The sequence below is a fragment of the Phaseolus vulgaris genome, chromosome 2 (genome assembly GCF_051622355.1).
Source record: "Phaseolus vulgaris cultivar YP4 chromosome 2, ASM5162235v1, whole genome shotgun sequence".
Taxonomy (NCBI): Eukaryota; Viridiplantae; Streptophyta; class Magnoliopsida; order Fabales; family Fabaceae; genus Phaseolus; species Phaseolus vulgaris.
In genome coordinates this window covers 36,500,853-36,523,482 of record NC_143499.1, presented here as the reverse complement: position 1 = coordinate 36,523,482, position 22,630 = coordinate 36,500,853, and the positions used below count along the sequence as shown (strand labels likewise).

General features: G+C 31.6%; 1 protein-coding gene across 4 annotated transcripts; it reads right to left on the bottom strand.

Moving 5' to 3' along the window:
- Positions 1–6,128: 6,128 nt before the first annotated feature.
- Positions 6,129–16,386, bottom strand: LOC137811668 (Remorin family protein). Of its 4 annotated transcripts, none has more exons than XR_016518685.1 (6): positions 16,150–16,382; positions 15,810–15,936; positions 14,838–15,373; positions 13,959–14,448; positions 12,761–12,842; positions 6,129–6,511 (listed from the first exon to the last, which is right to left on the bottom strand). XR_016518685.1 is itself a non-coding variant. In XM_068613485.2 (6 exons), exons 1-6 carry the CDS (start codon positions 16,177–16,179, stop codon positions 6,299–6,301), a joined length of 1,521 nt encoding a protein of 506 aa, XP_068469586.1. In that variant the 5' UTR covers positions 16,180–16,386; the 3' UTR covers positions 6,129–6,298. The 4 variants fall into 4 exon arrangements, 2 of the variants coding, with proteins under 2 accessions (XP_068469586.1, XP_068469585.1); XR_016518683.1 differs by having other exon boundaries at positions 15,810–15,960; positions 16,150–16,313; XM_068613485.2 differs by having other exon boundaries at positions 14,795–15,373; positions 16,150–16,386.
- Between the last annotated feature and the right edge of the window lie 6,244 nt (positions 16,387–22,630).

Sequence of the window (22,630 nt, the reverse complement as noted above, 5' to 3'; positions counted from 1 at the left end):
TTTTATAATATACTATTTTTAATTATTTTATTAACAAATTTCAAAGTAATTGATATATTAAGTAGTGTCTGTCTCCTTACCAAATTATTTTGAAAACTTTTGATTAAACTTAACCAAACTTTAATATATAATCTGTTCCATTTAAAACATGTATCCTTGGCTTAAAACAATCTTTTGATAGTGATATTTTCTTTATAACGTAAGAAAATGTGAAACTTTATTTATGAAAAAAAAATTAAAATTTAAACCTAGTCCTTATCTTAAATACCTTTAACTTGTTATAATATTTTTAAATAGTGTTTGTAGCATTAAAATGATTGGAATTGGTCATTTTGTATGAAGATTTGGTTCAATTTAAGATTCTACTTCATCAATCCATTAGAAGTAGTTATATTGGACAACAACACGCAATCAAAATAACAACGAATTTAAAAAAAAAAACTAACAATCTTTGAAAAAAAATTAACAATCATTTCACATCACATACAAAATGATTTATTTCAATCATGTCCATATTATAAGTAGATGGTCTAAAAGTTTAGACCAGGGATGAAAACTAATTTCTTACTATAGTACAGGGACCAGAAATATATTTAACCCTTTTAAATACAATGAATATATTTCAAACATAAAGCAAAATCTTTTTCTTAACAAAAGGAAAAGGAGTATAATAGTAAAATGTCAATATAAAATCAAACATTTTTAATGGAAAGTTATGAAACAAAGTACAATCTACAAGCACTAGGTCACAAATGATCATTTTGTGACACCTATAAGTAGAAGTTTCACCATGCATATGAAAGATTAGAGATATTGAATAACTAAACGAGTTTCACTTATTTTGAAAGATTATATGTTCTTTTAAAGTATCTACAAGACAATCTAGATATAGAGAATGATATTCCTTGTAAGTCCTTCATGTTTGTGAAGTTATATCTTAGAACAAGAGTGTTTGTATTCCATATCCATTGAATGTGAAACATGTAAACAATATTTCTTTTTATATAGCTTAAAAGAGACTTTATATACTTATTTTGGATAGGCTTTGTGTACTTAACCTATAAAGGCATTACATACTCTTGTTATAACTTAAGCGAAGTTTACCAAATTACATGAAAAGACTTTGTGTACTCGTTATAACATATAAGTGATAATGATAATACTTGTAAACATTTGATTATTTAGTGAAACCATTTTTCATTGGCATTAGAGGATTGGCGTAGCCATAGTTCAAGGTGAATTAGTATAAAAATAAAGTGTTTATTATTTTTTTTTTCTATTACAAGAATATTGCTTTCTTGGCCATCATTAAAAAGTTATAAAAATTGTTGGTGAACTTGCTTATAAAACCATGACCCCTATAAGGTTTAATAGGCTTATTTGTGAAAATCTTCCTAAGAAATTTTCAAAGATTTATTCAAACACCTCATTTCTAGAGTTAACATTCCTTTCATACCATTGTGTTATGACACATGTCATTGTTACTATGATACTCTTGAATGTTTTGTTCTTTGAAGGAAATGGATAAGTGAGGTGAACCTTTCTTTTGGGATTGTGGAATACAAAAATGAACATAAAGACTAGATAATAAACATAATTTTACTCACACTTAGAACCTTTAATCATAGTTTTTTTGACTAAATTATGAAAATCTATTATTTTTAATAATATTCATGTAATTTGTTTTATTTGGGCTTTAACTCTTATTTATGTTAAATTTTCATTTTTAGTCATAATAGACGATCTAATCTCTTTCACAATAGACAGTATAATCTATTTTAGAGCAAATTGTCTAGTGATTACATAGAGTAGACAGTCCAATGACTCATCTACAAATAATTAGCTGAAGAAAAAACCTCAACAACATTAAGTTTAATAAAGACGAAAGTATAGAAAAAGTCTGATGTGACGTGTTAGACTAGATGGTTTTATACAAGTGTCTACTACACTAATGCACAAGTCTTAAGGAGTGTCTATTGTTGTGAGTGGACCTAACTAATCAAAGTTCAAGTTATTTATGTGAATCAAAACAGAAAACAAAATCTGAGTAAAAAAAATTAGTGAATAACATCTAAAATATCTCATAAATAGATTTTGAAGCAAATCATCTGGAAAAATAAGAAGAAACAAAAACTCATGTCAAAACAAGAAATGGTATTCCAAAATTCTAGAAAGATGGAAACTAAGAATTCATGAATAATATTGGAACCATAACATAATTCCTAAATCAATGGAGGAAAGAAACCTATAAATACATATACGCTACAAGGAGAAATCGTGGAATCAAATTGAGTCTCACTTTGGGATAATTTTGTAAAACAAAGCATTAGCGTTTTCTTAATTTTCCTATTCTTTTCTTTGTAATTTTTTTTTTTTTTTTGCCTCCACATTCTTTAGGTTGATTCTCTTTTGATTTCATAATGAATTTTCAGACTTTGTGCAATTTTATTCTTCAATATCTATAACGAACTACGCTAGGTTTTGTTTTAGGAATTATTTTTTAATTCATGTTGATAATTCTATTTATGTTTTTTAATTGGAATTCTTATTTAGTTTGTATTATTTTGAACAATATCTTGGATGGATGATTCAATAGGTAAAAGATTAAAACCCTTACGAGTAGATGCATGGAGACAAGTAATGTACTGAATGAATTAATGGATGTATGTTTCATTAATTAAAATTCCATTGATTTGGATGACACATGTTTGGTCAATTTGATCTTGTTTGGAGATTGAATGAATGATACATATATCAACTAATGAAGAACTCATTGTTGAATGAACTTGAGGCTCAACATGTTCTTAGCATTTTCAATCGTTCACTTTAAAAAAATTTTCACAACAATCTCAATTCCCATTCACTTTACTGTTATTACTAACTTTTAATTATTTCTTATAGAATTGAAAATATTGTTTGACTGGATTCACCATTGGTTGTGGCTTGAACCTATAAGGTTTTGTTGCCTTTTGTTGCTTACAAAAGCAAAAAAAAAATTCAAATGAATGATAGAAGTGCATTTTGAATGGTTATTGAAGAAGAGGTTTATGTAAACCAACCTCTTAATTTTGAATATGTTTCTAAAGCAGACCATGTTTTTAAACTCAAAAGGCTTTTATTGTATTAAGCAAGCTTCTAGAGCTTGGTGTGACAGATTGAGCAATTTTTCTTTTAAAAAACGAGTTTGTAAGAAGAAAGGTTGATACAATCTTATTTGAAAAGGACATAATAAAAATTATATTATTATTCAAATATATGTTGATGATATTATCTTTAGTGTTGATAATGAATCCTTATACAAGGAGTTTTCTAAGTTAATGCAAGGGGAATTCGAGAAGAGTATGATGGAGAGCTCAAGGTCTTCCTTAACCTCCAAAACAAGCAAAGAGAAAAGGACATTATTATCCATCAACAAAGTACATCAAATAAATGTTGAAGAAATTCAACATGTCAAACCACAAGCCATGATGACCCTCTCATTCATACATTTGTCCAAGTTGAAAAAGATGAAAATGAAATCCATGGAACCCAAAAGATCAATTATCCCTTCTGTCATTAATCTCGCTGAAGCTGATGGTTCTAGAAGCTTAGTTAATTCCCAATCATTCTCTCAGGATCACTAACTTAGAGAATGTTGGTTATACTTTCGACAAGTTGTTTAGTCCAATAGGTTGGGTAAAGTTTCTCGCTTTGAGAAACTACTAGAACCATGAGGCTTACAGTTTGTGTGGAAGACAATTTCAAAGGAGATGTTAAAGGAAAAACTGTGATTAAAAAGGTAGAATTCTATAAGAAAATGTAAAGAAGGAGAAGAAGAACAAAAATGTCAAGCTAAGGGGAAACTCGTGTTAAGGGGGAGAAGGTGTTAGAAGGAAAAAGTTGAAGATTATATTTTTCTATTTTTTTCTATTTTTCAACTCTTGTAACATAATAATATATAAAGTACGATTCTTGCAACTACGCTATCTCTCTCAAACATTGTAATTATACTATATCGCCTTCATATAATCTAATCTAATGGAATGCAATGTGTTAAAGTAGTTTGTAATGCCATTAGACTTGTACTCAAGATATGTTTTCAAAAATTGCTTTGCAAAAACTTGATATATTGGAATCTTCTTATGAAGACTCATGTTTAAATGTTATTGTTTTAAGCATCATAAAAAAGGGGGAAATGTTAAAAAATTCATCAAACCTTCCATGTTTTGATTAAGTGCTTTTGAAACAACCAAGTTTAAAGTATAAATATTTTGTTTGTAAGATGAAAGGATTATACAATAGATCATGTGAGACTAAATGAGTTTTGTTTGCCAGATGATTGACTATGTTTCGTCTTATAAGCGACGATCACACAAGGCTATATGCATCCACATTGTACTACAAACTAACACTTACATTTATGAATCTATCTTATGTTGCAAAGGATATTCTCATCTTCACATCCACCAAGAAGATTTAACAAAGCCCAAGTCATTATCAAATATCTCTTAAAATACATGATAAAGTTATTACACATCAACACACATTCTAAAGCACCCTTTAAACAATTTTGGAATGACTAATTGCCTCGTACGTTCCCACACTCTTTCCTTAATTTGTATAAAAGCACTCTGACCAAGATATGATAAGTCACACCAGTTATCATAATGTTGCTTGAAAAGGATATTAACATTTAATATTGCATGAAGCGCATTTATTGCATCCTTAAAGAAATTCAACAGGTAAAAGATGAAGATGAAGAAGTGAAGACATTCAACAGGTAAGTCAAAGACGAAGCAATAAAAGATGAAGACTTGAAGTGAAGATGTTCAACAGGTAAAAAAAAGGATTCATAATTGCTCTTAACTCAACTTAGTTCTTAAAAAATATTTCATAACCCAACTTGACCTAAACTAAGCTCGTCTTGACTAGCTTGACATGGTCAGAGTCTAGTCTAACTTGACTTATTCTTGACTTTATCCATATTGTCCTAGCTTTGGATTTAGATTAAATAAATATTTTTCATGAATATAAAAGATATTTTTAAGTAAATGTTTGTTTTTCCATCTTCATTTTTAAACAAGATTATTCACTTTAAAAAATAGCTTATGACTTTACCTAAGTCCATGAGACTCCCCATGAGCATTTTTCTTACGAGTGTTTTGACTCTGAAATATGTGGATTAAGGTTAAACCAAATTGATAGATGTAGTTTATGAAAAAAACCAAATTCTTATGAGTGTTTTGGCTCCTGTGGATTAAGGTCAAACCAATTTGAAAGATCTAGTTTATGAAAAAAAATCAACTCAATTGTATTTGGACACCAAATTAAGAAGGGTTTGTCATCATTTTCGTTCCTACACCCCATCAAAAATCTGAAATGACGAAAATGACCTTGGGATGGTTTTTCCTCTTTTGAAATGTCTATTATGGAAACCAACTTTGCATTACAAAACACCCATTCCGAAATGGATGTTTTTCACTTCTATAAACTATTTAGAAAACAACTTTTCATTCCAGTAGAATGTAGAATGCGTTTTTTCGCTTACAAATTTCCAATTCTAGATTCATTTTCCCATTTCAGAAAACTAATTTTAAAACTCATTCCCAAAACCCGACTTCCAAAAACACTCATGCCACCATACCTAACCTTTAAAAGTACAATACACCTCATTTTTATACCTCAAACCATGCCTTCTCAGCACACTATCAACTCCATTATACCTTCACCAATCTTAACCTTTGTTGCAACAACCTCCATGATCTCACCTACAACCCATACACTACCATGGAAGTTGCATTTTGAAATAAAATACGACAATTTCAAGATTTCGAAAAATGATGGGGTGCAAAAAGAATGATGGAGTGCAAGAAGAAACCCAATTAAGAGACGTGTATAACAAAGGAAAAGGTCCATAAGAAAATATTAATAATAATTAATAAAATAATATATACCAAATTGTAAATCTTGTTAGATATCTTTTTCTTAATGTTAAAAAATGTTTTAGATTAAATCTAAAAAATTAACAAAGTAGTTTTTGAAAAATGCTAATTCAAACTAGTTTTGAATATGGATTTTTACAAAATTTGGATCGAGACTAAATTCTAGGAATAATTATCAAACCCAAAAGAAATTCAGAAAATATAAACTGGAGAAAAAAGCATAGCACTTCCAAATTGCAATTATTCTGCAGAAGGTAATGTTTTACACCCCGGAGAAAATGCAATAGGCATATTTAACATGATTGGGTGTAAGCAGCAAAAGGCATTGCATGCCAAAAGAACAAAAAAATTACACATTGAAAAGGATTGGCTTTTCTTTAAGAGCACCAACTGCAGCAAGAAAATGATAAATATGAGGAAGGTACATGACCAGTTTTTCGTATATACTCTGCTTGCTCTTCAGTTTTTGCAGCTTCATGATTTTTATTGGCTTCTGCTGCTGCTCGTTTTTCCTCAGCTTTATGCCTTGCACCAGCTAATTTATTCATTAGCTTATCATGTGCCTTACTACGTATTCTCTCAACTTCTACCTGCAACCACATTTTATAATAATTATTATTATTATAAAAATATTATACTTTTGGGTAACGAACCAAAGTTTTTGTTTTTCAATACTATGTATTATTATGGTGACTTCTTCACTTATTGCTGACAAAGTTTGCTAAAATGTTAGAAACCTACTTCAAAGTCACCACTGCTTACTATTTTCAACATCAACATCTGGTTTTCCTATTCAGATGTATCAATCAAGCAATCAAACTCTCAATTCAGCAACCCATCACACTATTCTCCTAAAAGTTTGATTTGGTGTTATCACAATGCCCAATTTAAAGGGAAAATGTACAGTCTAAAGAACTAAGAATACAGATCTATTTGATATACATCTACACTGGTATGGACATGAGTGAAGCTTAATCTTTTTGGCCCAAAAGGACAATTAAGAGGCATTGTTAGTATATTTATTGTTAATAGAAGAATAATCAGATTCTAGAATATGTTTATTAGGATTTGTCAGTGAAGAATAGATGTAAGAACATATTCTGAGGAGCAGGCACATGGCCCATTGTAGGTGTTATGTAGCCTTGTAATTCCCCTTTACAATTATGGAACGTATAATATGAATTCTCTTTTTTATCATTCTTCTTGGAGGTATCTCTGACCTCAAATACAGAGAAACTATAATACATCATTTGGTGCTTTCATTGAGTACATCCCCCACCAATTATGGCTGAGGGCACTCAATCCAAGCATTCATCTAACCAACCTGATCGCTTTGATGACATCATTCTTCGAGATTTCGTCTATTTTTTTAGGAACCCTCCCCATTTATCTCCTTCGCATCCAAGTGACCATTTTATTCCTCTACTCCCAGATTCCGTCCTTGTTAATGTGTGGTCATACCATTACCCACATGCACAAAACTTGAAATTTAAAATCAAAGTGCTATGCTTGTCAAATGGATGGATTCAACCAATAACTAGTACATTCTCTTAACTAGTGAAACTCCCAGAAAAAAGATCATACCTGCAAATGTGTGTGAATTATCATGTTTTAAATGCTTTTACAATCAAGGATCAGTTTCTTCTCCCAACGATAGAAGAGTTACCAGACAAGTTGGGTGTAATGCACATTTTGTCCAACTTGGACTTTACTTCTCTGGCTTTCATATGCACGAAGCGGCCTTTCAAACTCGTGATGGAAACTATGAGTACATTGTGGTACCATTTGAGCTTTGTAATGCCCTCACATCATTTCAAGCTATGATGAATGACCTCTCCCAACCCCTATTTTGTAAGACCATCATTGTCTTCTTCAACATTTTGGTTATTGCATTGGGAGCATTAAGTCTCAAATGCTCAGAATCAATTTTTCCTCAAGCCATGTATTTTTGGTCAATCTCAAATTGGCTTATTTGGATCATTTCTTATTCATGGGCATGTTGGCTCTAGATCCGGCCAAGGTACATATTGTTTCCTTAATTGACCAAGTCCCATAACAAATAAGGCCTCACATAGGTTTCTAGGTTTGTAAGGCTTTTTTATTGCAAGTTCATTTGTGATTACGGTCCCATTGTTGAGCCTTAGAACTCCCTTCTTAAGAAAGATAATTTTCAAGCAGGTGTTTGAAGTTCTTAAGAGGGCTCTTAGAACTACACTAATTTTAACTGTCAGACCTTTTTTATCCTTTTGTGGTATAATCATATGCTTCAAACTTTGAAACATGTGATGCCCTACTTCAGAATGGGCACACATTTGCTTACTTCAATAAACCCTTTTGTTCACACTTGGCACATGTCTCCTTTGTAGGATTGCACTCAATCACTAGCGTTGTGAAGCATTGGCACCAATACTTACAAGGCCATTTCGTTATCATTCAAACTAATCATGAGAGCCTCAAGGAACTATTGACCCAAGTGATTCAAACCCTGAGTAGTAACATTATTTGTCCAAAGTGAAGGGTTATAATTACGAGATAAAATATAAGTCACGCAAAACCAGTATTGTTGTGCCCTCCGAAAGAGACTCCTACTTCTTATTTGTCTTTATCAACCCCTCAATTCATGTTTTTAGATGAGTTAAAACAGGACTTGTAGACTGATCCTACTTTTTGGGATTTGTGTGAGAAGTGTCTGACTACTCTAGATTCTCTCTCAATTTAAATATCATTAGGTTTGTAGTTGAAGCAGGGTAAGATTTGGGTTAGCCCCACTTTAAGGTTCAAGGATCTCCTTATACGTTAATTCCATCAATCACCAATAAGATTACGTGCAGGGATAGCTAAGACAGTGAAGCGATTGGCTGGTAATTTTACTTGGGCTAGCATGTTACAAGATATACAACAATTTCTTTCTCAGGGCATTAGTGCTAATAGACTCAGTACTCATCTCATAAACATGGCAAGCTGCTCCAACCTCTGCCATTTGGGATCTCCCCTTGGATTTTATTGTTGGGTCTTCCTCTTCCCAGTGGCTTCACAATGATACTCGTTGTGGTTGATAGATTTTATGAGAGAATCCATTTGGAGGTTGCTAATGAGCGCATGGATAGAAGACCAAGAAGAAGACTTAAGATTTGAATAGAAATTGTATATTTTTGTAATTAGAGACTCTCTATGGACTTTATTTTTTATTAGCTAATTAGATAATTTATTGGATAGGACAAATTAGAGGATGCCCTTAATATTCTTGGATCATAATACAAATAGGTTTATGTTGATTCATTTTATGAATAGAAGCTATGAACATCTAATAACGGATTATGGAAAAAGATCCTTCTCAACAAACTTATAGGAACAATTAAGAAAAATAAAAAATGCAAAAGGAGATTAGAAGATGAAAAAAATGCCACAGCCACGAATGATTGATATGTCAAGAAAGATTTGCTACTTTGAACAACAATTCAAATATAAGAATCAAAAGTTCTACTCAAGAATCTAAAGAGAATTTCTCTCACAAATAGGGATGGAAACAAGACGGGATGGGTACGGATTTAATACCCGTCGCATCCCCAAAGTAAAAACTCATACTCATTCCCATCTCTCATCTCTAATATCCAATGCATATGAAATTTGTATCCCATCTTCATACTCAGTGGGTAACGAATATACTCATACCCACACTCATATCGCTCAAATATTTGTTCAATAATTTTTTTACAAACAAATCAAAGCAAAGGTAAACATGATTTTCTTCTCTTCAATGCCAAGTAACAATGAAAAAAAATTATAATTGCATAAATCTCAAAATAGATTACCAAATTAACTAAGGGTGTTTTAGTAATTTAAAACAAGGATAGATATGGAGACGAGATGAACATGTATGCATTCATATCCTCATTCCTAATTTAAAAAATTGAGTATTACTCATACTCATACCTATACTTAATCAATCTGAATATTCCTAGTCAACATTGGGACAAGTTCAAACAATAATTATCATCCCAACTCATAAAGCATAAGCTTGTATTCATAAAATAAGTCTTAACTTCAACAAAAGAGAACATAAGTCTATTCACACTATGGACCAAAACTACTAGGCTCATCCAGTAAGTTATTTAATTAGCTGATAGAAATTAATGTCCATAGAGAGTTTCTAGTCACAAGAATATAGGAACAAATACAATGGCCCAATAAAGGTCAAATATAAAAATGTACAATTTTATTCTAATCTTAATCCTTTTTCTTGGTCTTTTATTCATGTACTCATCAGTTGGCAACTCACTTTACTTCTTACAAAGTGGCCAAAGCTTTTCATTGAGCTTGTTTGCAAAAGCCATGGATTTGCCAAGAGCTTAGTTTTTTAAGGGATCTCATTTTTATTAGCAAGTTTTGGACCAATTTGTTTAAACTCAATCACACCCTTCTCTAGATAAGCTCCTTTTAGCACCCACACAAATGGATAAATTGAAGTTATGAAACAAAGTATAGAGCAGTATTTATGAGTTTCACTTGCACCAAATTGGCTTCTTTGATTTCTACCATGGACAAAGTTTCATCATAACACTTTAGTTCCTTCCTCATTCGATCTCTCTCTTACCATGTTATGTATGGCAAGCCTCCACCCGCCACTTCTACTTATGTTAATGGCACATCCTCCATTGATGCGTGCGATTTTGCATCAGTCACCTGTTATTAGATGTTGGCCATAATGCAAAAGAGAGTGACCAAGGCCCACAATGCTGTGTTGCATAATCAGGAAAATTATTCTGTAATTAAGTGCAGATTCCATTCTATATTCATTAGGACAGATTTGTTAGTAATTTGATTTTATTTGATTTGTACAGCTTTAAACACCCATTATTTCTGGCTTTCATTACCTATTATTTCTTTCCTTAATTAGGTTGTAAAACAGTTTATAAATAGAGACTGTAATCACATTTGTAAAACACATCAGAAATACATTCCATCTATTTCTTTCAACTCTATGAAAACCACAATTGATCAACATTGTAGAACTTAACTTTGAGGTGAACCCTTGGGTTTATGTGAAGTTGCAACCAAATAGACAAACCTTCATTTTTTTAAAGAGGAGTACCATAAGCTTTCTAAGTGCTTTTGGGGTCCATACCAAGTAGCCCTACCCTTTTATTTCAAAATTCACATTGTCTTCCATTGTTCTATCCTAAAAGCACCTTGAACCTCCTCCTAACTAAATTATTGAGGAGGTCTTACAGTTTGTGGATTATGATCCATTGGTTACTCCCTTGACCATTATGAGCTTAATTATAGTTTGTGGATTATTTGAATGGACCTATGCAAATGGCTCTTCTCTAATGGCAAGGTTTTCCTTTGAATGACACATCACAGGAGAGGTGGGTTTACTTGTGCAAGAATTACAACCTTGAGGACAAGGTTTTGTTGAACCGGGTGGTATTGATATGGACATGAATGAAGCCTAATTTATAACACCTCAAAGCACAATTAGGAGGAATTGGGATAATGAGTACATTTAATAATAGGAGAATAAGAGACTTTAGAAGATGTTTGTTAGGATATGTTACTGCAAAATGGATGTAAGAACGTATTTTATTAGTAGGCCCATGGCATGTGTTACATTACATGCCTTGTAATTTCCCTTTACAATTATGGAAAGTCTAATCTGAATTCTGTTTTCTTATCATTCTTCTTGGAGGTATTTCTACAAAGAAACTATTTTACTTCTTGTAGTTGTCAATGTCTTGACCAATAAGAGAACAGCACATTGCTTCACCTACAATTAGTCGTCAGAATTTTATTAAAGCTTTCTCAAATTAGTAACACAAGAAAACAGAAATATTGGGCCACACCTTGTGCATTGAGCCAAAGTCATCAGGTGCACAAGACAAATGTCTGATCACATCAGATGGCAACAAAAAGGATGTCCTATTATGCACAAAGCACATACTACCACAGCATCGAAGCATGCAACATATTTGCAACTTGGAAGAACATTCTCTTATTAAAGGCCATAGCAATATACAATTAGGTATTAAATTCAGATTTTTTACATATCACACCCACTTGAGTATACATTAACTACCAAATGGATTCAAGAAGAGTCTACTGTGTAGCCACTCTAGCGTCCCAAATGGATAACATCCCTCTGAATAAGCAGAATACAATGCCAATCCTTGAAACAAAATTCCCTCAAACTCATAAACATCATTGCTTCCTTCTTTATCTTCAGAAGCAATACAATATCAAGATAGATATTTCATTAAAAATCACCTTCCTAGTTCCTATGGCTACACAACATCATAACTTGCAATTATCTCATGTTTGGAAGTCAGGCGTTTCAGTCGTTGCATAACAACCAGTGAACAAAAGAACAATAGAAGGTAGACAAATATAAAATAAAATTTTAAAGATAACCATATCATACAAATTATTACTTCTGCATTCTACACATTAAATAAAATGTTCTTTAAAGTAAACTGTTCACTTCTGCAGAACATTAAATAGATGATTCCATGCAAGATATTTCAAAGAAAGTATAGAAAAAATTGAACTATTAAAGTGAGATACATTTCTGCTAGACCCTATGAAGTTGACTACAACTTACAAGTTTATAAATTATGGTTAGATAGGGATTCAAATATATTAGATGTTCTCCTGTTTGTCATTCAGAAGTTTTACATTACTTAGCGTTTCTTATTCATCTCCTTACACATGTTGCCATTGTTAGGCTGACTAATATATTATTCCAAATTAGGACTAGAAGTTAATGTCCAAAGAATTGTCCCAAAAAACTAAATTAAAGAACCATATTGGAAACAACATAATTAGTAATGATAGGCGTATACCTCAATTTTTTTCATCTTGGCTTCTGTTTTTGCTTTCTGATGATTTTCCCATGCTTGAATTTTCATCTCCTCACGCCTAAACCTGCGTAATTAACACCATATTCCTGCTTCAGAGAATTTTAGTATGTAATAATGCAAAATGATGTTACCGTGTTTCTGAAACTGTTTAAATGCCCATAAAATATTGGTCTCATGTTTTGAAAATGTGGTTAATTATATTTAGAAATTTTATTCATCTTGTCACAAACATATCTCTGACTAAGGGAGGGAAGACAAGTTTTAAGCTATTATTTCCGAAGAAACTGACATGAAAATTAAACACACACACCTATAGGCCATAAACTCCACACGTTGTTTAAGAATTCAGATACTTTGGCCTTATATCTTTCCTTGGTTTCTAAATTTTTCTCTTGACTTTTATTATTTGTTTCCTTGTTTTCATTTCATGAGGGATAGATATATAATTGCAGTCACTTTCAAACAAATGTTAGGATACTGAATTGATGGAAACATGGTCAAAAGGAGTAAGGCAACAATGAGTATCTTCTAGAGGTATGCATGTACACTACCAAGAATGATAATCTTCTTCTTTTATCTTGGATAACTATACATGCTACATGATTGGAATCTACACAAATAAAAGAATTAGTTCCTTGAAGTTCTGCACTGTAGTTTTTAGTGTTCAAGTCAATTTTGTAACTATATTTCTTTCCTTGGCTATATTTCTTCCTTTCTTTTCACATTTCCTGCCTAGATTTGTCATCACTAAGTCATTTATGATGATTTGTTCGAACACAACATAGGAAGCCAGGTGCCTAATTATAAAGAAACCAGGGGAAACCATAAACATGAAAAAGTTTTACAAAAGGCTACTTACAGAAGAAATGTAGTAGAAATATTAAATACCAAAAGAGAATGATTGGTCCAGATTCATTGACAAATATGCATGGATCTATTTGTAGCAGAAAATTAAATAGACGATTGACAAAGAACAATACGCTAGAAAGCTTAAGCTATTAAATGAAGCAACTTCAATTGATTTACTTTTATATCTTTGAGATGCCAAGGCTCTTCATGCAAGGAGCTTTTGGGCAGCACCCTTTGCTCAATGAAATTTAATTTATAAATGAACAACTGGGTATGTTAAATGGATTTACATCCCTAAAGCAACGTAAGTTACATGATAGTATAAACTGACCTGGCCATATACTTGGCCTTCTCAGCTTCCTCCCATGCTGCTGCACGTGCTTCAACAACACTCTTAGGCAGTTCTGCTTTTGTTTTCAGGGAAGTGGATGCATCCTTATCCTCCTCTTCTTTGCTAGCCCAAGCAGCAATATTCATTTTACCAAGTTGTGTCCCAAGGACCATTATTTCACGCCTGGTTTTCATTTGTAGCTCCTTTTCGGACAATTCATTATTGTTGAGATTCAGATTGTCACTATGTAGATCAGTTAAAGTAGATGCAGGGGAGGATCTGGGGGGAGTAGAAGGCCGGGAAGAATTAGGGCTGCGCATTGGTGTTGTTGCCCTCACAGGGGTACCGGTTCTTGAAGGCTCCTGGCTAGCAATAGGGGTCATTTCGGTTCCCATATCTCTCATTGATACTGACCGAGCTGTTGAAGGGGGAGGAATAAATGTTGTTGCATTCTGGATGGCAAGAGATGAATTGTGCTGGCTAAGGCTAACTGTCAACATAAAATAGCAGAAAGGGAAAACAGAACAAAGAGTTAGTAGTCCCATAAATGAACTATAATTACTAAAACTAAACACATTTTATTTAACTCCTTCAAATAAATCAACACTAATGAACAAGATTTCTAATTATGATCTGAATTAACACTAAGCTTGTGTCATCTGAATTGCAGAGCCAACATATATACTCGACACACAGAAGTGATTAACACACACAAGTGATTAAAACATATAATCTTTGACAAAAATAGCAGAAAAATCAAATATATACATTTTGAATAAACTAAAAGTATGTTTTTATCTCCTGTAATGAATTCCAGAACACAATCAAACATTTACCACAAGAACTTGCAATTGCATAGGGATCAGCCTCCCAACTCACAAATTTCTGTCCTCCACTTTCCATCTTAGTTTGATTTGTATCAATTTGCTTGGTATCCGGTTCATCTAAAGCAATTTCTCTTTGATCCGGAACTTCAACAACAACCTTCATTGAAGGTTGCCGGCTTACAAAACCATGACTACCAACCTTACGTGAACCTACATGCCCCCCTTGCCCTTGAGCCTGCGCAGTCTTCGGCCTGTTTGATGTTGGACTTGCTATCCACTTCTGAGCATCATCCCATTTAGATGGTGCTGGTTTTGAGAATGGCCTCACTGGCACTCTCTGTGTAGGTCGCTCTGCCTTTTGAAATTCAAACACTGATGACGACATGCTCACATTATCATGCCCACTATCATAATCTGTAGAAGGGTCTTCTAAGATTCTATTCCTTGAAGTCACTGCTGCATTAGCCTTCACAAAACGATCATCACCAACTGCCTCTATGCTACTGGTGCGAGCTAAAGCAGAAGTTGAATATTCAGGAAGGACACTCACAACATCTACATCTTTACAATGATCAGAACTGCTACCACCTGTAACAGATATGTCAAATAGAAGTAATCTTACGACTGCGACCAGAATAGGAAACACCATCCACAATAACAAACACTTACATATTTGACACTGCTTACAAATATCATTGTATAAACTAATTTGAAACAAAAGAAAGACAGGCACAAGCTTTAACTTGTAGGTTACCATATTTGAGATACCAAGTACGCAAGTACATTATATATGAAAGAATGTCCGGTCCCTTTTCTTCTCCCTTTTTTTTATACAATTTAAATCATAGTACACTTCTAAATTTCATCACAAAACTATGGGAGATAATGATAATAGAGAATAACCATACTCAGTCAAAATCTTACATTTTTAGGAAGTACATATATATATCTTTTAGATTTACAAAATCGCAATCTTGATGGACGCATTACATCCATCAAGATAAAGACCCAAGAGCATACGTACCAGATTCATCCATGTCCGAATTCTGAGATCTCGTGAAAGTAGAATCAAGCTCTTCCTCTTCTTTCCTCTTCTTTTCCACGCCCAGTAGCATGTTCCTCAATTTTCCCGGTGAAAATCCCCCACCACTCTGCAAACCCAAGTTTCCATAAGGCTAAAGGCAAATCAAAGAACCCAAAAAACAAACAGATCAAAACAAGAGTTTACACTATGCAGAACACTAAAAAAATGATACTCACTTTCCAAATAACACAACAGGGGTGGGAGAGAAATGGTGAAAAATGCAAATCAAGCAAAAACAAAAAAAAAGGTGAAGTGGATGAAAAAGGTAGAAGAGAGAGACCTGAGGCTTTTGGATCCTTTCGTAAACCATAGTGGATAAATGGGGTGTGCTTGTGGGGGCAAAAATGCAATCTTTACACAATGTGGTGAAAGTTCATCTCTGGCATAAGTTAGGAAGTAGTTCTTTGGGTTTGAAGCTTTTGAGTTGCAACTGTGACAGTGTTCCCTAATGTTTTCAACTTTGAATGAGCAGAGAGAGAGAAAGAAAGTTGGTAGACAAGAAGATGCAGTAATAGCCGGACCTGTCTCTGACCCGTTGTTGTAGTACATAGGTTTTTGGGGCCCACTTTCCCACCCTATATATAATGTAATCCCTTATGTTACTTTTTGTTTAGTTCCATCTGCTATGTGCAATTATTATCTCTCTTCTAATGCAAAATCTATCAAATTTAATAACTTCATAGTTATGGCAATTCATCATCATAACAAAAGAGTTTAGCTTCCAATCACCCACTCATAATTCTTCCTCATGTTTGAAATTTCGGAATTAAAATGAAATAAATTTTTGACAAATAATTTCATGTCAATTAATTTATACGATTTTATGTGTTAATCTAATTTTCAGGATTTACTTACATGCTGTTATATAACAAAACATATAATATATAATATAATATATATAACCCTGTTTTAAGAGAATATCAAACTCTCATATAGAGTAAATATCCATTAACCCAAAAATACAATGGTTAATATTTTCTTACGAAAAACAAAGGTAGTAAAAAAAATTATACATTCTTGAAACATTGCTGGATGTTTTCATCATGGGATTTTTTTCTAACAAAAACAACTTAAAAGCATTACTATTTTCAAAGCTATTATTATTACTATAATTAATACAACCATTATCGGTAATAAATGCAATCAATTACCATCTCTAAATAAACTACAACACTTAAATGGTTTAAAGATCTTGTTTTTGAATAATTATATGTTTTCTTTAAGAACCTAAATTTGCTCATTAGTGTAATTTTATCATGAACTCAACACACACATATACGACTCTTCTTACCATTTGAGGGCAATGCATAACTTTATTTTTTATTTTGTCTTCATAATTTTACATATTACTTTCTTAGGTGAATTATAAACTTTCAAAAGCACCTTGAAATCTCTCCAACTTTTAGCACTCAATTAAATTCCAACATGGCATGGCCTCGTCCTTTATGTTTTCTCAAACTTTACCCTCTCCCCCATCCATTTGACCACAACAACCCTTCCCCTTACCCACTTCCCTATACATCTTTGGTCTTAACTCAAACATAAAACCCACTCTTTTTCCATCTCATACAACATTGTCTTTCTCCACCTTCCCTCAACCTTCTCCAACCTTCTGCCCATCCAAACTTTTCCAACCTTTTTACCCATCCAAATAATAACTTGTTCACTTTGATGGTTTTGCACCCCTTGATTGACTCTTTTAAGAGGAACAATTTTTTTTCTTATATAGCACAAATTTTTTTTTCAAAATGTTCATAGAAAAACTTTCTAAAATGCTTTATAAATGTTAAATGAGAAAATATTCAAGTAATAGAAAAAGAAAATAATCACTTAAACTTTTACACTAGTTTGTCCTTATCATGGGTTACGTTCACTAAATAAATAAATGTTTTCAAGTATTTTTTATTGTCACTTTTGTGTTACGTAAGTACGCAAAACTTGTTTAGACTATCCACGGGACTCCCTTGAGTTTAACGCAAGTGCAGAATGTCTCTCCATGCTAAGTAAGTCTTTCTAGGTTGTACAATAGTAAAATTTTATTTACAAGGTTTCACACTCAAATGAATGGATATGTAATACAAGTATTCATTCTCTAGAGAATAACTTCACAAAAAAATGAAAGATTTAAAAATTAAGCACTCTCGTATACAAGTCATCTAAAAAGTGATATCTCTTGAGCGTTATAAGTTTTAAAGAATGAAAGAATAATAACATATGCACGTATGATTGTTTGTCATGTTTTCATATACACGATGAATTTTTATTTATAAGTGTTACATAAATATCTATTATAACCCAATGCTTTTGTTGTCCTTAGTGTCAAAGTTTTTCAATATAAATGTTTGACTTTAGGCTGACACTTCAAGATTGTACTCTTTTGTTGAGGAAAATAACACACTTCATCTAAATAACTATATATGTTCATTGTACTAACCATACAAATCGAGTATACATCATTCAAATTAATAGGTTATGTGTCAGGATCTTCTTTAAAGTATGTGAGACTGATTTTTTAAACTTGTAAACGTTTTTTTTGGTGTCCAATATATCATTGAAGTTTCCTACTAATAAGTATCAAATTTACTTGTCATTTTACTTGATTTAGGCACTTAATTTGCACAAATTGCATTACTTTTAGCAAAAGAGAATTGTTACCAACTAAGAAATTCAAAAGGTTTACAATTAGAAAAGTTACTTTAAATTCTTAACCTATGCTTAAATATTTTTTTGCAACAAAAAAAGCAAGAAACAGTTGTGTAGATTTGAATCGGCGCAAGAAGTTTATGTGAGCGCAGGAAATTTACATAGCATAATTAAGGTAGAAAACACCCTAAAATTTCACTTCAAAGCACTGAGCAGAAATAAATGTTGTCGAGTGGACATATTCCAAAGTAAGGTGTATTTTAAGTTTAGAATATGTTAAGCTAGCCACAAATGTGCTCAGCATGTGGGAATCCCTCAAAGCGAAGAAAAGTAATTCGTTGAGCGAGCTATAGAGAAACTCAACATAAAGGAAAGCTTCATATGAAGAATTGCAATTTGTTGAGCAGAAGATCCAAGGACTGGGTGTAGAAAATCAACCAAAGACAAATTATCTAGCAATATAAATAGAAAGAAAAAGACTAGTGTCAAGAGGTGGATAATTATAACTTAAGATATTTTTAGAATTTTGATATTTTTGGTTGCAGACTATCATTGTACTCATTGAATCATCCTACTCATCAGGAGTAATTAATTTCTATAAGTATTGGGATTGAATGACATTATAACTTTTTTTTAATTTCTTTATTTATATATGCAATTACATTCCATTCTTAATTGATTTGGTTTTGTGTTTAATGTTTGACACTAGAGGGATCATTGTACTTGATTTTAGAAATTGAATGTTATTGGGAAATACTTTCTTTTTCTGAAATAAACTAAACCAACCAAAGATTTCAACTATTGGGGAACAATGTTGTTGTATTTGGCTATCATTGTTCAGATCTTAACGTGGGAGTCAAACGACATTAATCAAGAAATTGATTTATTGTGATTGGATTCTTAGATAACCAAGATTAAGGAATTAACTTAGTTTGGTCTTATGGAACAAGAGAACCTATAATATATTGCATGTATAAACAATAAACATATTAGTTTTCAAGTCTCATTCAATCCCAATACTTAATCATATATACTTGAGAATTACAATCCTTATATTCAATTACCCTTTAACTCTAATTTTGTGAACTCTCTCATTTTAATTTCAATATCCATTATGTAGTTTGATAATTTTATGTTTATGCAATTCTTTATAAAAGAAATTATAATGGTATTATACTTGTTAATCCCTAAGGATACGACAACCTTCTTTCAATACACTACAACTGACTTGATTCACTTGCCAAGAGAATTCATCAACTACCCTAATCCCAGTAGTTTAACATTTCATGCATATGTTACTTCTAAATGAGTCGCCCGACACTCCTTTGTAAGTTGTCTAATCTTTGATTGTCTAACAATACTCCATAATACTTCTCATGTTTTTGTTGCATGTAGTCTAGTCTTAGGTCATCTAAAGGTTCTTCATAAGACATCTAGCAAATGATAGATTATGTCTGTTTTTTACTTGAAGCAACTTAAATTAGTCCACACTAACTTGTTAGATATACAAAAGTTTTGAATTATTTGTTATCATCAAAACTTTGGATAACTTGTTGGAAATCTTATAGACTTGTATCTAGTTGTTTATGCCTTAACATTGCATACATCACCTAATCCCTTTATGTTGGACTCCCCATCCACAATCCAACCAAAACTCACACAACACCAACGTTTGCTCTATCACTTGTGTCTAGGACCCAACCTAATATATCTCCTTTAGTATGATAATAACCATTTCCCAATTTAGCCCACACACCTCCTAAAAGTCTCCCACACAATCCTTTTATTAGCCTAATTCATTACTCTAACATTGTTCATTCTCGGAATAGTGTCAACTCTTAATATTTCCAACTCAAGGACAAAGTTTCTTATGCAACATAGAGTAATGTTAGTGTCTAATAAACACCAAATCCAAACATCTAAATGGTATAAAGACTATTTTTTAACTAATTAAATGTGTTTTCTTCCGGTCTAAGAAAGTTCGTTGCTACAACCATATCCTATTGAGTTATACCCATTGTCTATCGATTTTGGTCAGACTATATGACCATCGTCTAATGGTTCTATAATGATTAACGATCATGTACGATTATATAGTGGTTCTGGTGAAACTAAATGATCATCAACTAATAGTTCTTGTATGACTAGACAGTCTCATTATAAGATTGTATAGTGATCTTGTAACAAAACCATCTAACTATGTTCTGTTTTGTTTTTTCATTCTCTATATAAGCACATGAGTTATAACTTTACTTAGATCATTTTAATCTACTCTATTTTTCGGAAATTTACGTTTTCATATGTTGCTTATTTAATAATTCAATTTTTTTTTTCTTATTCAATAGGTGTATATCTCGTGAATTATCATTTCAATATATCCCAAACTCTATATGTATGATTGTTATTCTCATTTGATAAGAATGAAGAATTCTATGGCTTTGCAATTTTCCGTAAGCATTTTACTTTCTTATATTAACTTAAAACATGAAATTTAAAAAACAACGTTATTTATATGTGAGTTATGTAAACTTTCTCCAACTACAAACAATCATAGATTCAATTTGTTTGTGTGAGAGAGAGCGATTGACTTCAATATTTACATTTAAGGAAAAGACAAGGTGGTGGACTCGTTTTAGTATTCTCATTTACCTGAAAGTGCATAGTGGTGCTTTTCGGTGAATCAAAGTGCATACTGCATTAAAATTGGTGAGTCTGTGAAGTACTTACAAGCTAAAATAAGGAAACATTACACATAGTTATTTTGGTGGATAAATGTAGTTATAGTTGTTGAGCTACTTGAACGATTATTCATGTATAAAAAAACATATTATCTTACTCCACACTTGCCAAAATTTAAAATCTAGCTATATAATGTGGCATCAACATTAATGGATTTATGAGAAACAAAAGTTGGTACTAACGACAAAATAATTTAATAATGTTGTGCTTAGTATAAAGAAAAAGAAACCTAGAAAATAGAAGAGTGAAGGAAAAAATAAGAGACGACAAAATTAGTATAAATAAATGTTTTGTTGAAGTAAAATAAATTGAAAATGAAGAAAATTATAGAAGTATAATTAACATTTAATCAGTTATTTATGTATCTTAATCGGTTAAATGTGTAAAACATAGTTCCTACAAACTCTAATTAATTGATTATATATTTATGATATTTAACTTTTAGTAGATATACATAATATATGACATAATAGATTTAATACATATATTAATAACAAAAATACATTTTTTTATATTAGTTACCAATTTAAAAGTTAGTGGTAAGATAAAAAAAATCGGATATAATTAAAACCAAGATAAAAAATTGTACTTTTCAAAATTCATTATAATTATAACCAATGAAGTACATTTTATATAGGATATGATATCAATTCTAATAACCACATATTTAACCCTAAATTTATCATTATAAAAAATTATATTATAGCATGTTGTCAATATCTTTAATTATAATTATAAATGTTTTCAAATGGATTAAAAAAATTTATAAATATGATAAAATTTATATAAATTCAAATATACATCCCATAAACATTTTATAAAGAAGAAAATAAGTTCTAAGATTAAAAAGCTAGAATAATTATAAATAAATTATTCTAAGAAGTCGATCTAAATCTAAAGACTATTTTTTTATTGTTTTATTCTTTGCAATTCCTGATAAAATTAAGTTAAAACTGTTTCAGTTTTATTATTATCTTGATCTTGAGCTTTTCTTGCTATTAAAATAAAGTACTCAGTAAAGTTGCAATTAGTCTTTGAATATAGTGCTGCACAACTATTTCATACAAGAACTCCAATTTTACTAGAATTCAAAATTTCACAATGAGCTATGAGAAATTCGGCATATAATATGCAATTATACTATGTTCATTATCCAATAATATCTTTTGAAAGATGATTGCATGCCAATGACTCCTTGGAAATTAATTTGAGAGAACCAACAAGAAACAGAGTTAAAGATAAAAAAGAAAGAGTAAAAGTACTTGTGTATCAAATATCCGTTTGGTGATCTTTAAAATATTTTATAAGAAATTTATAAATAATCCATATTATTAAATACTGTAAATTAAGAAATTTGTGATTTATTAACATTTGTTAAT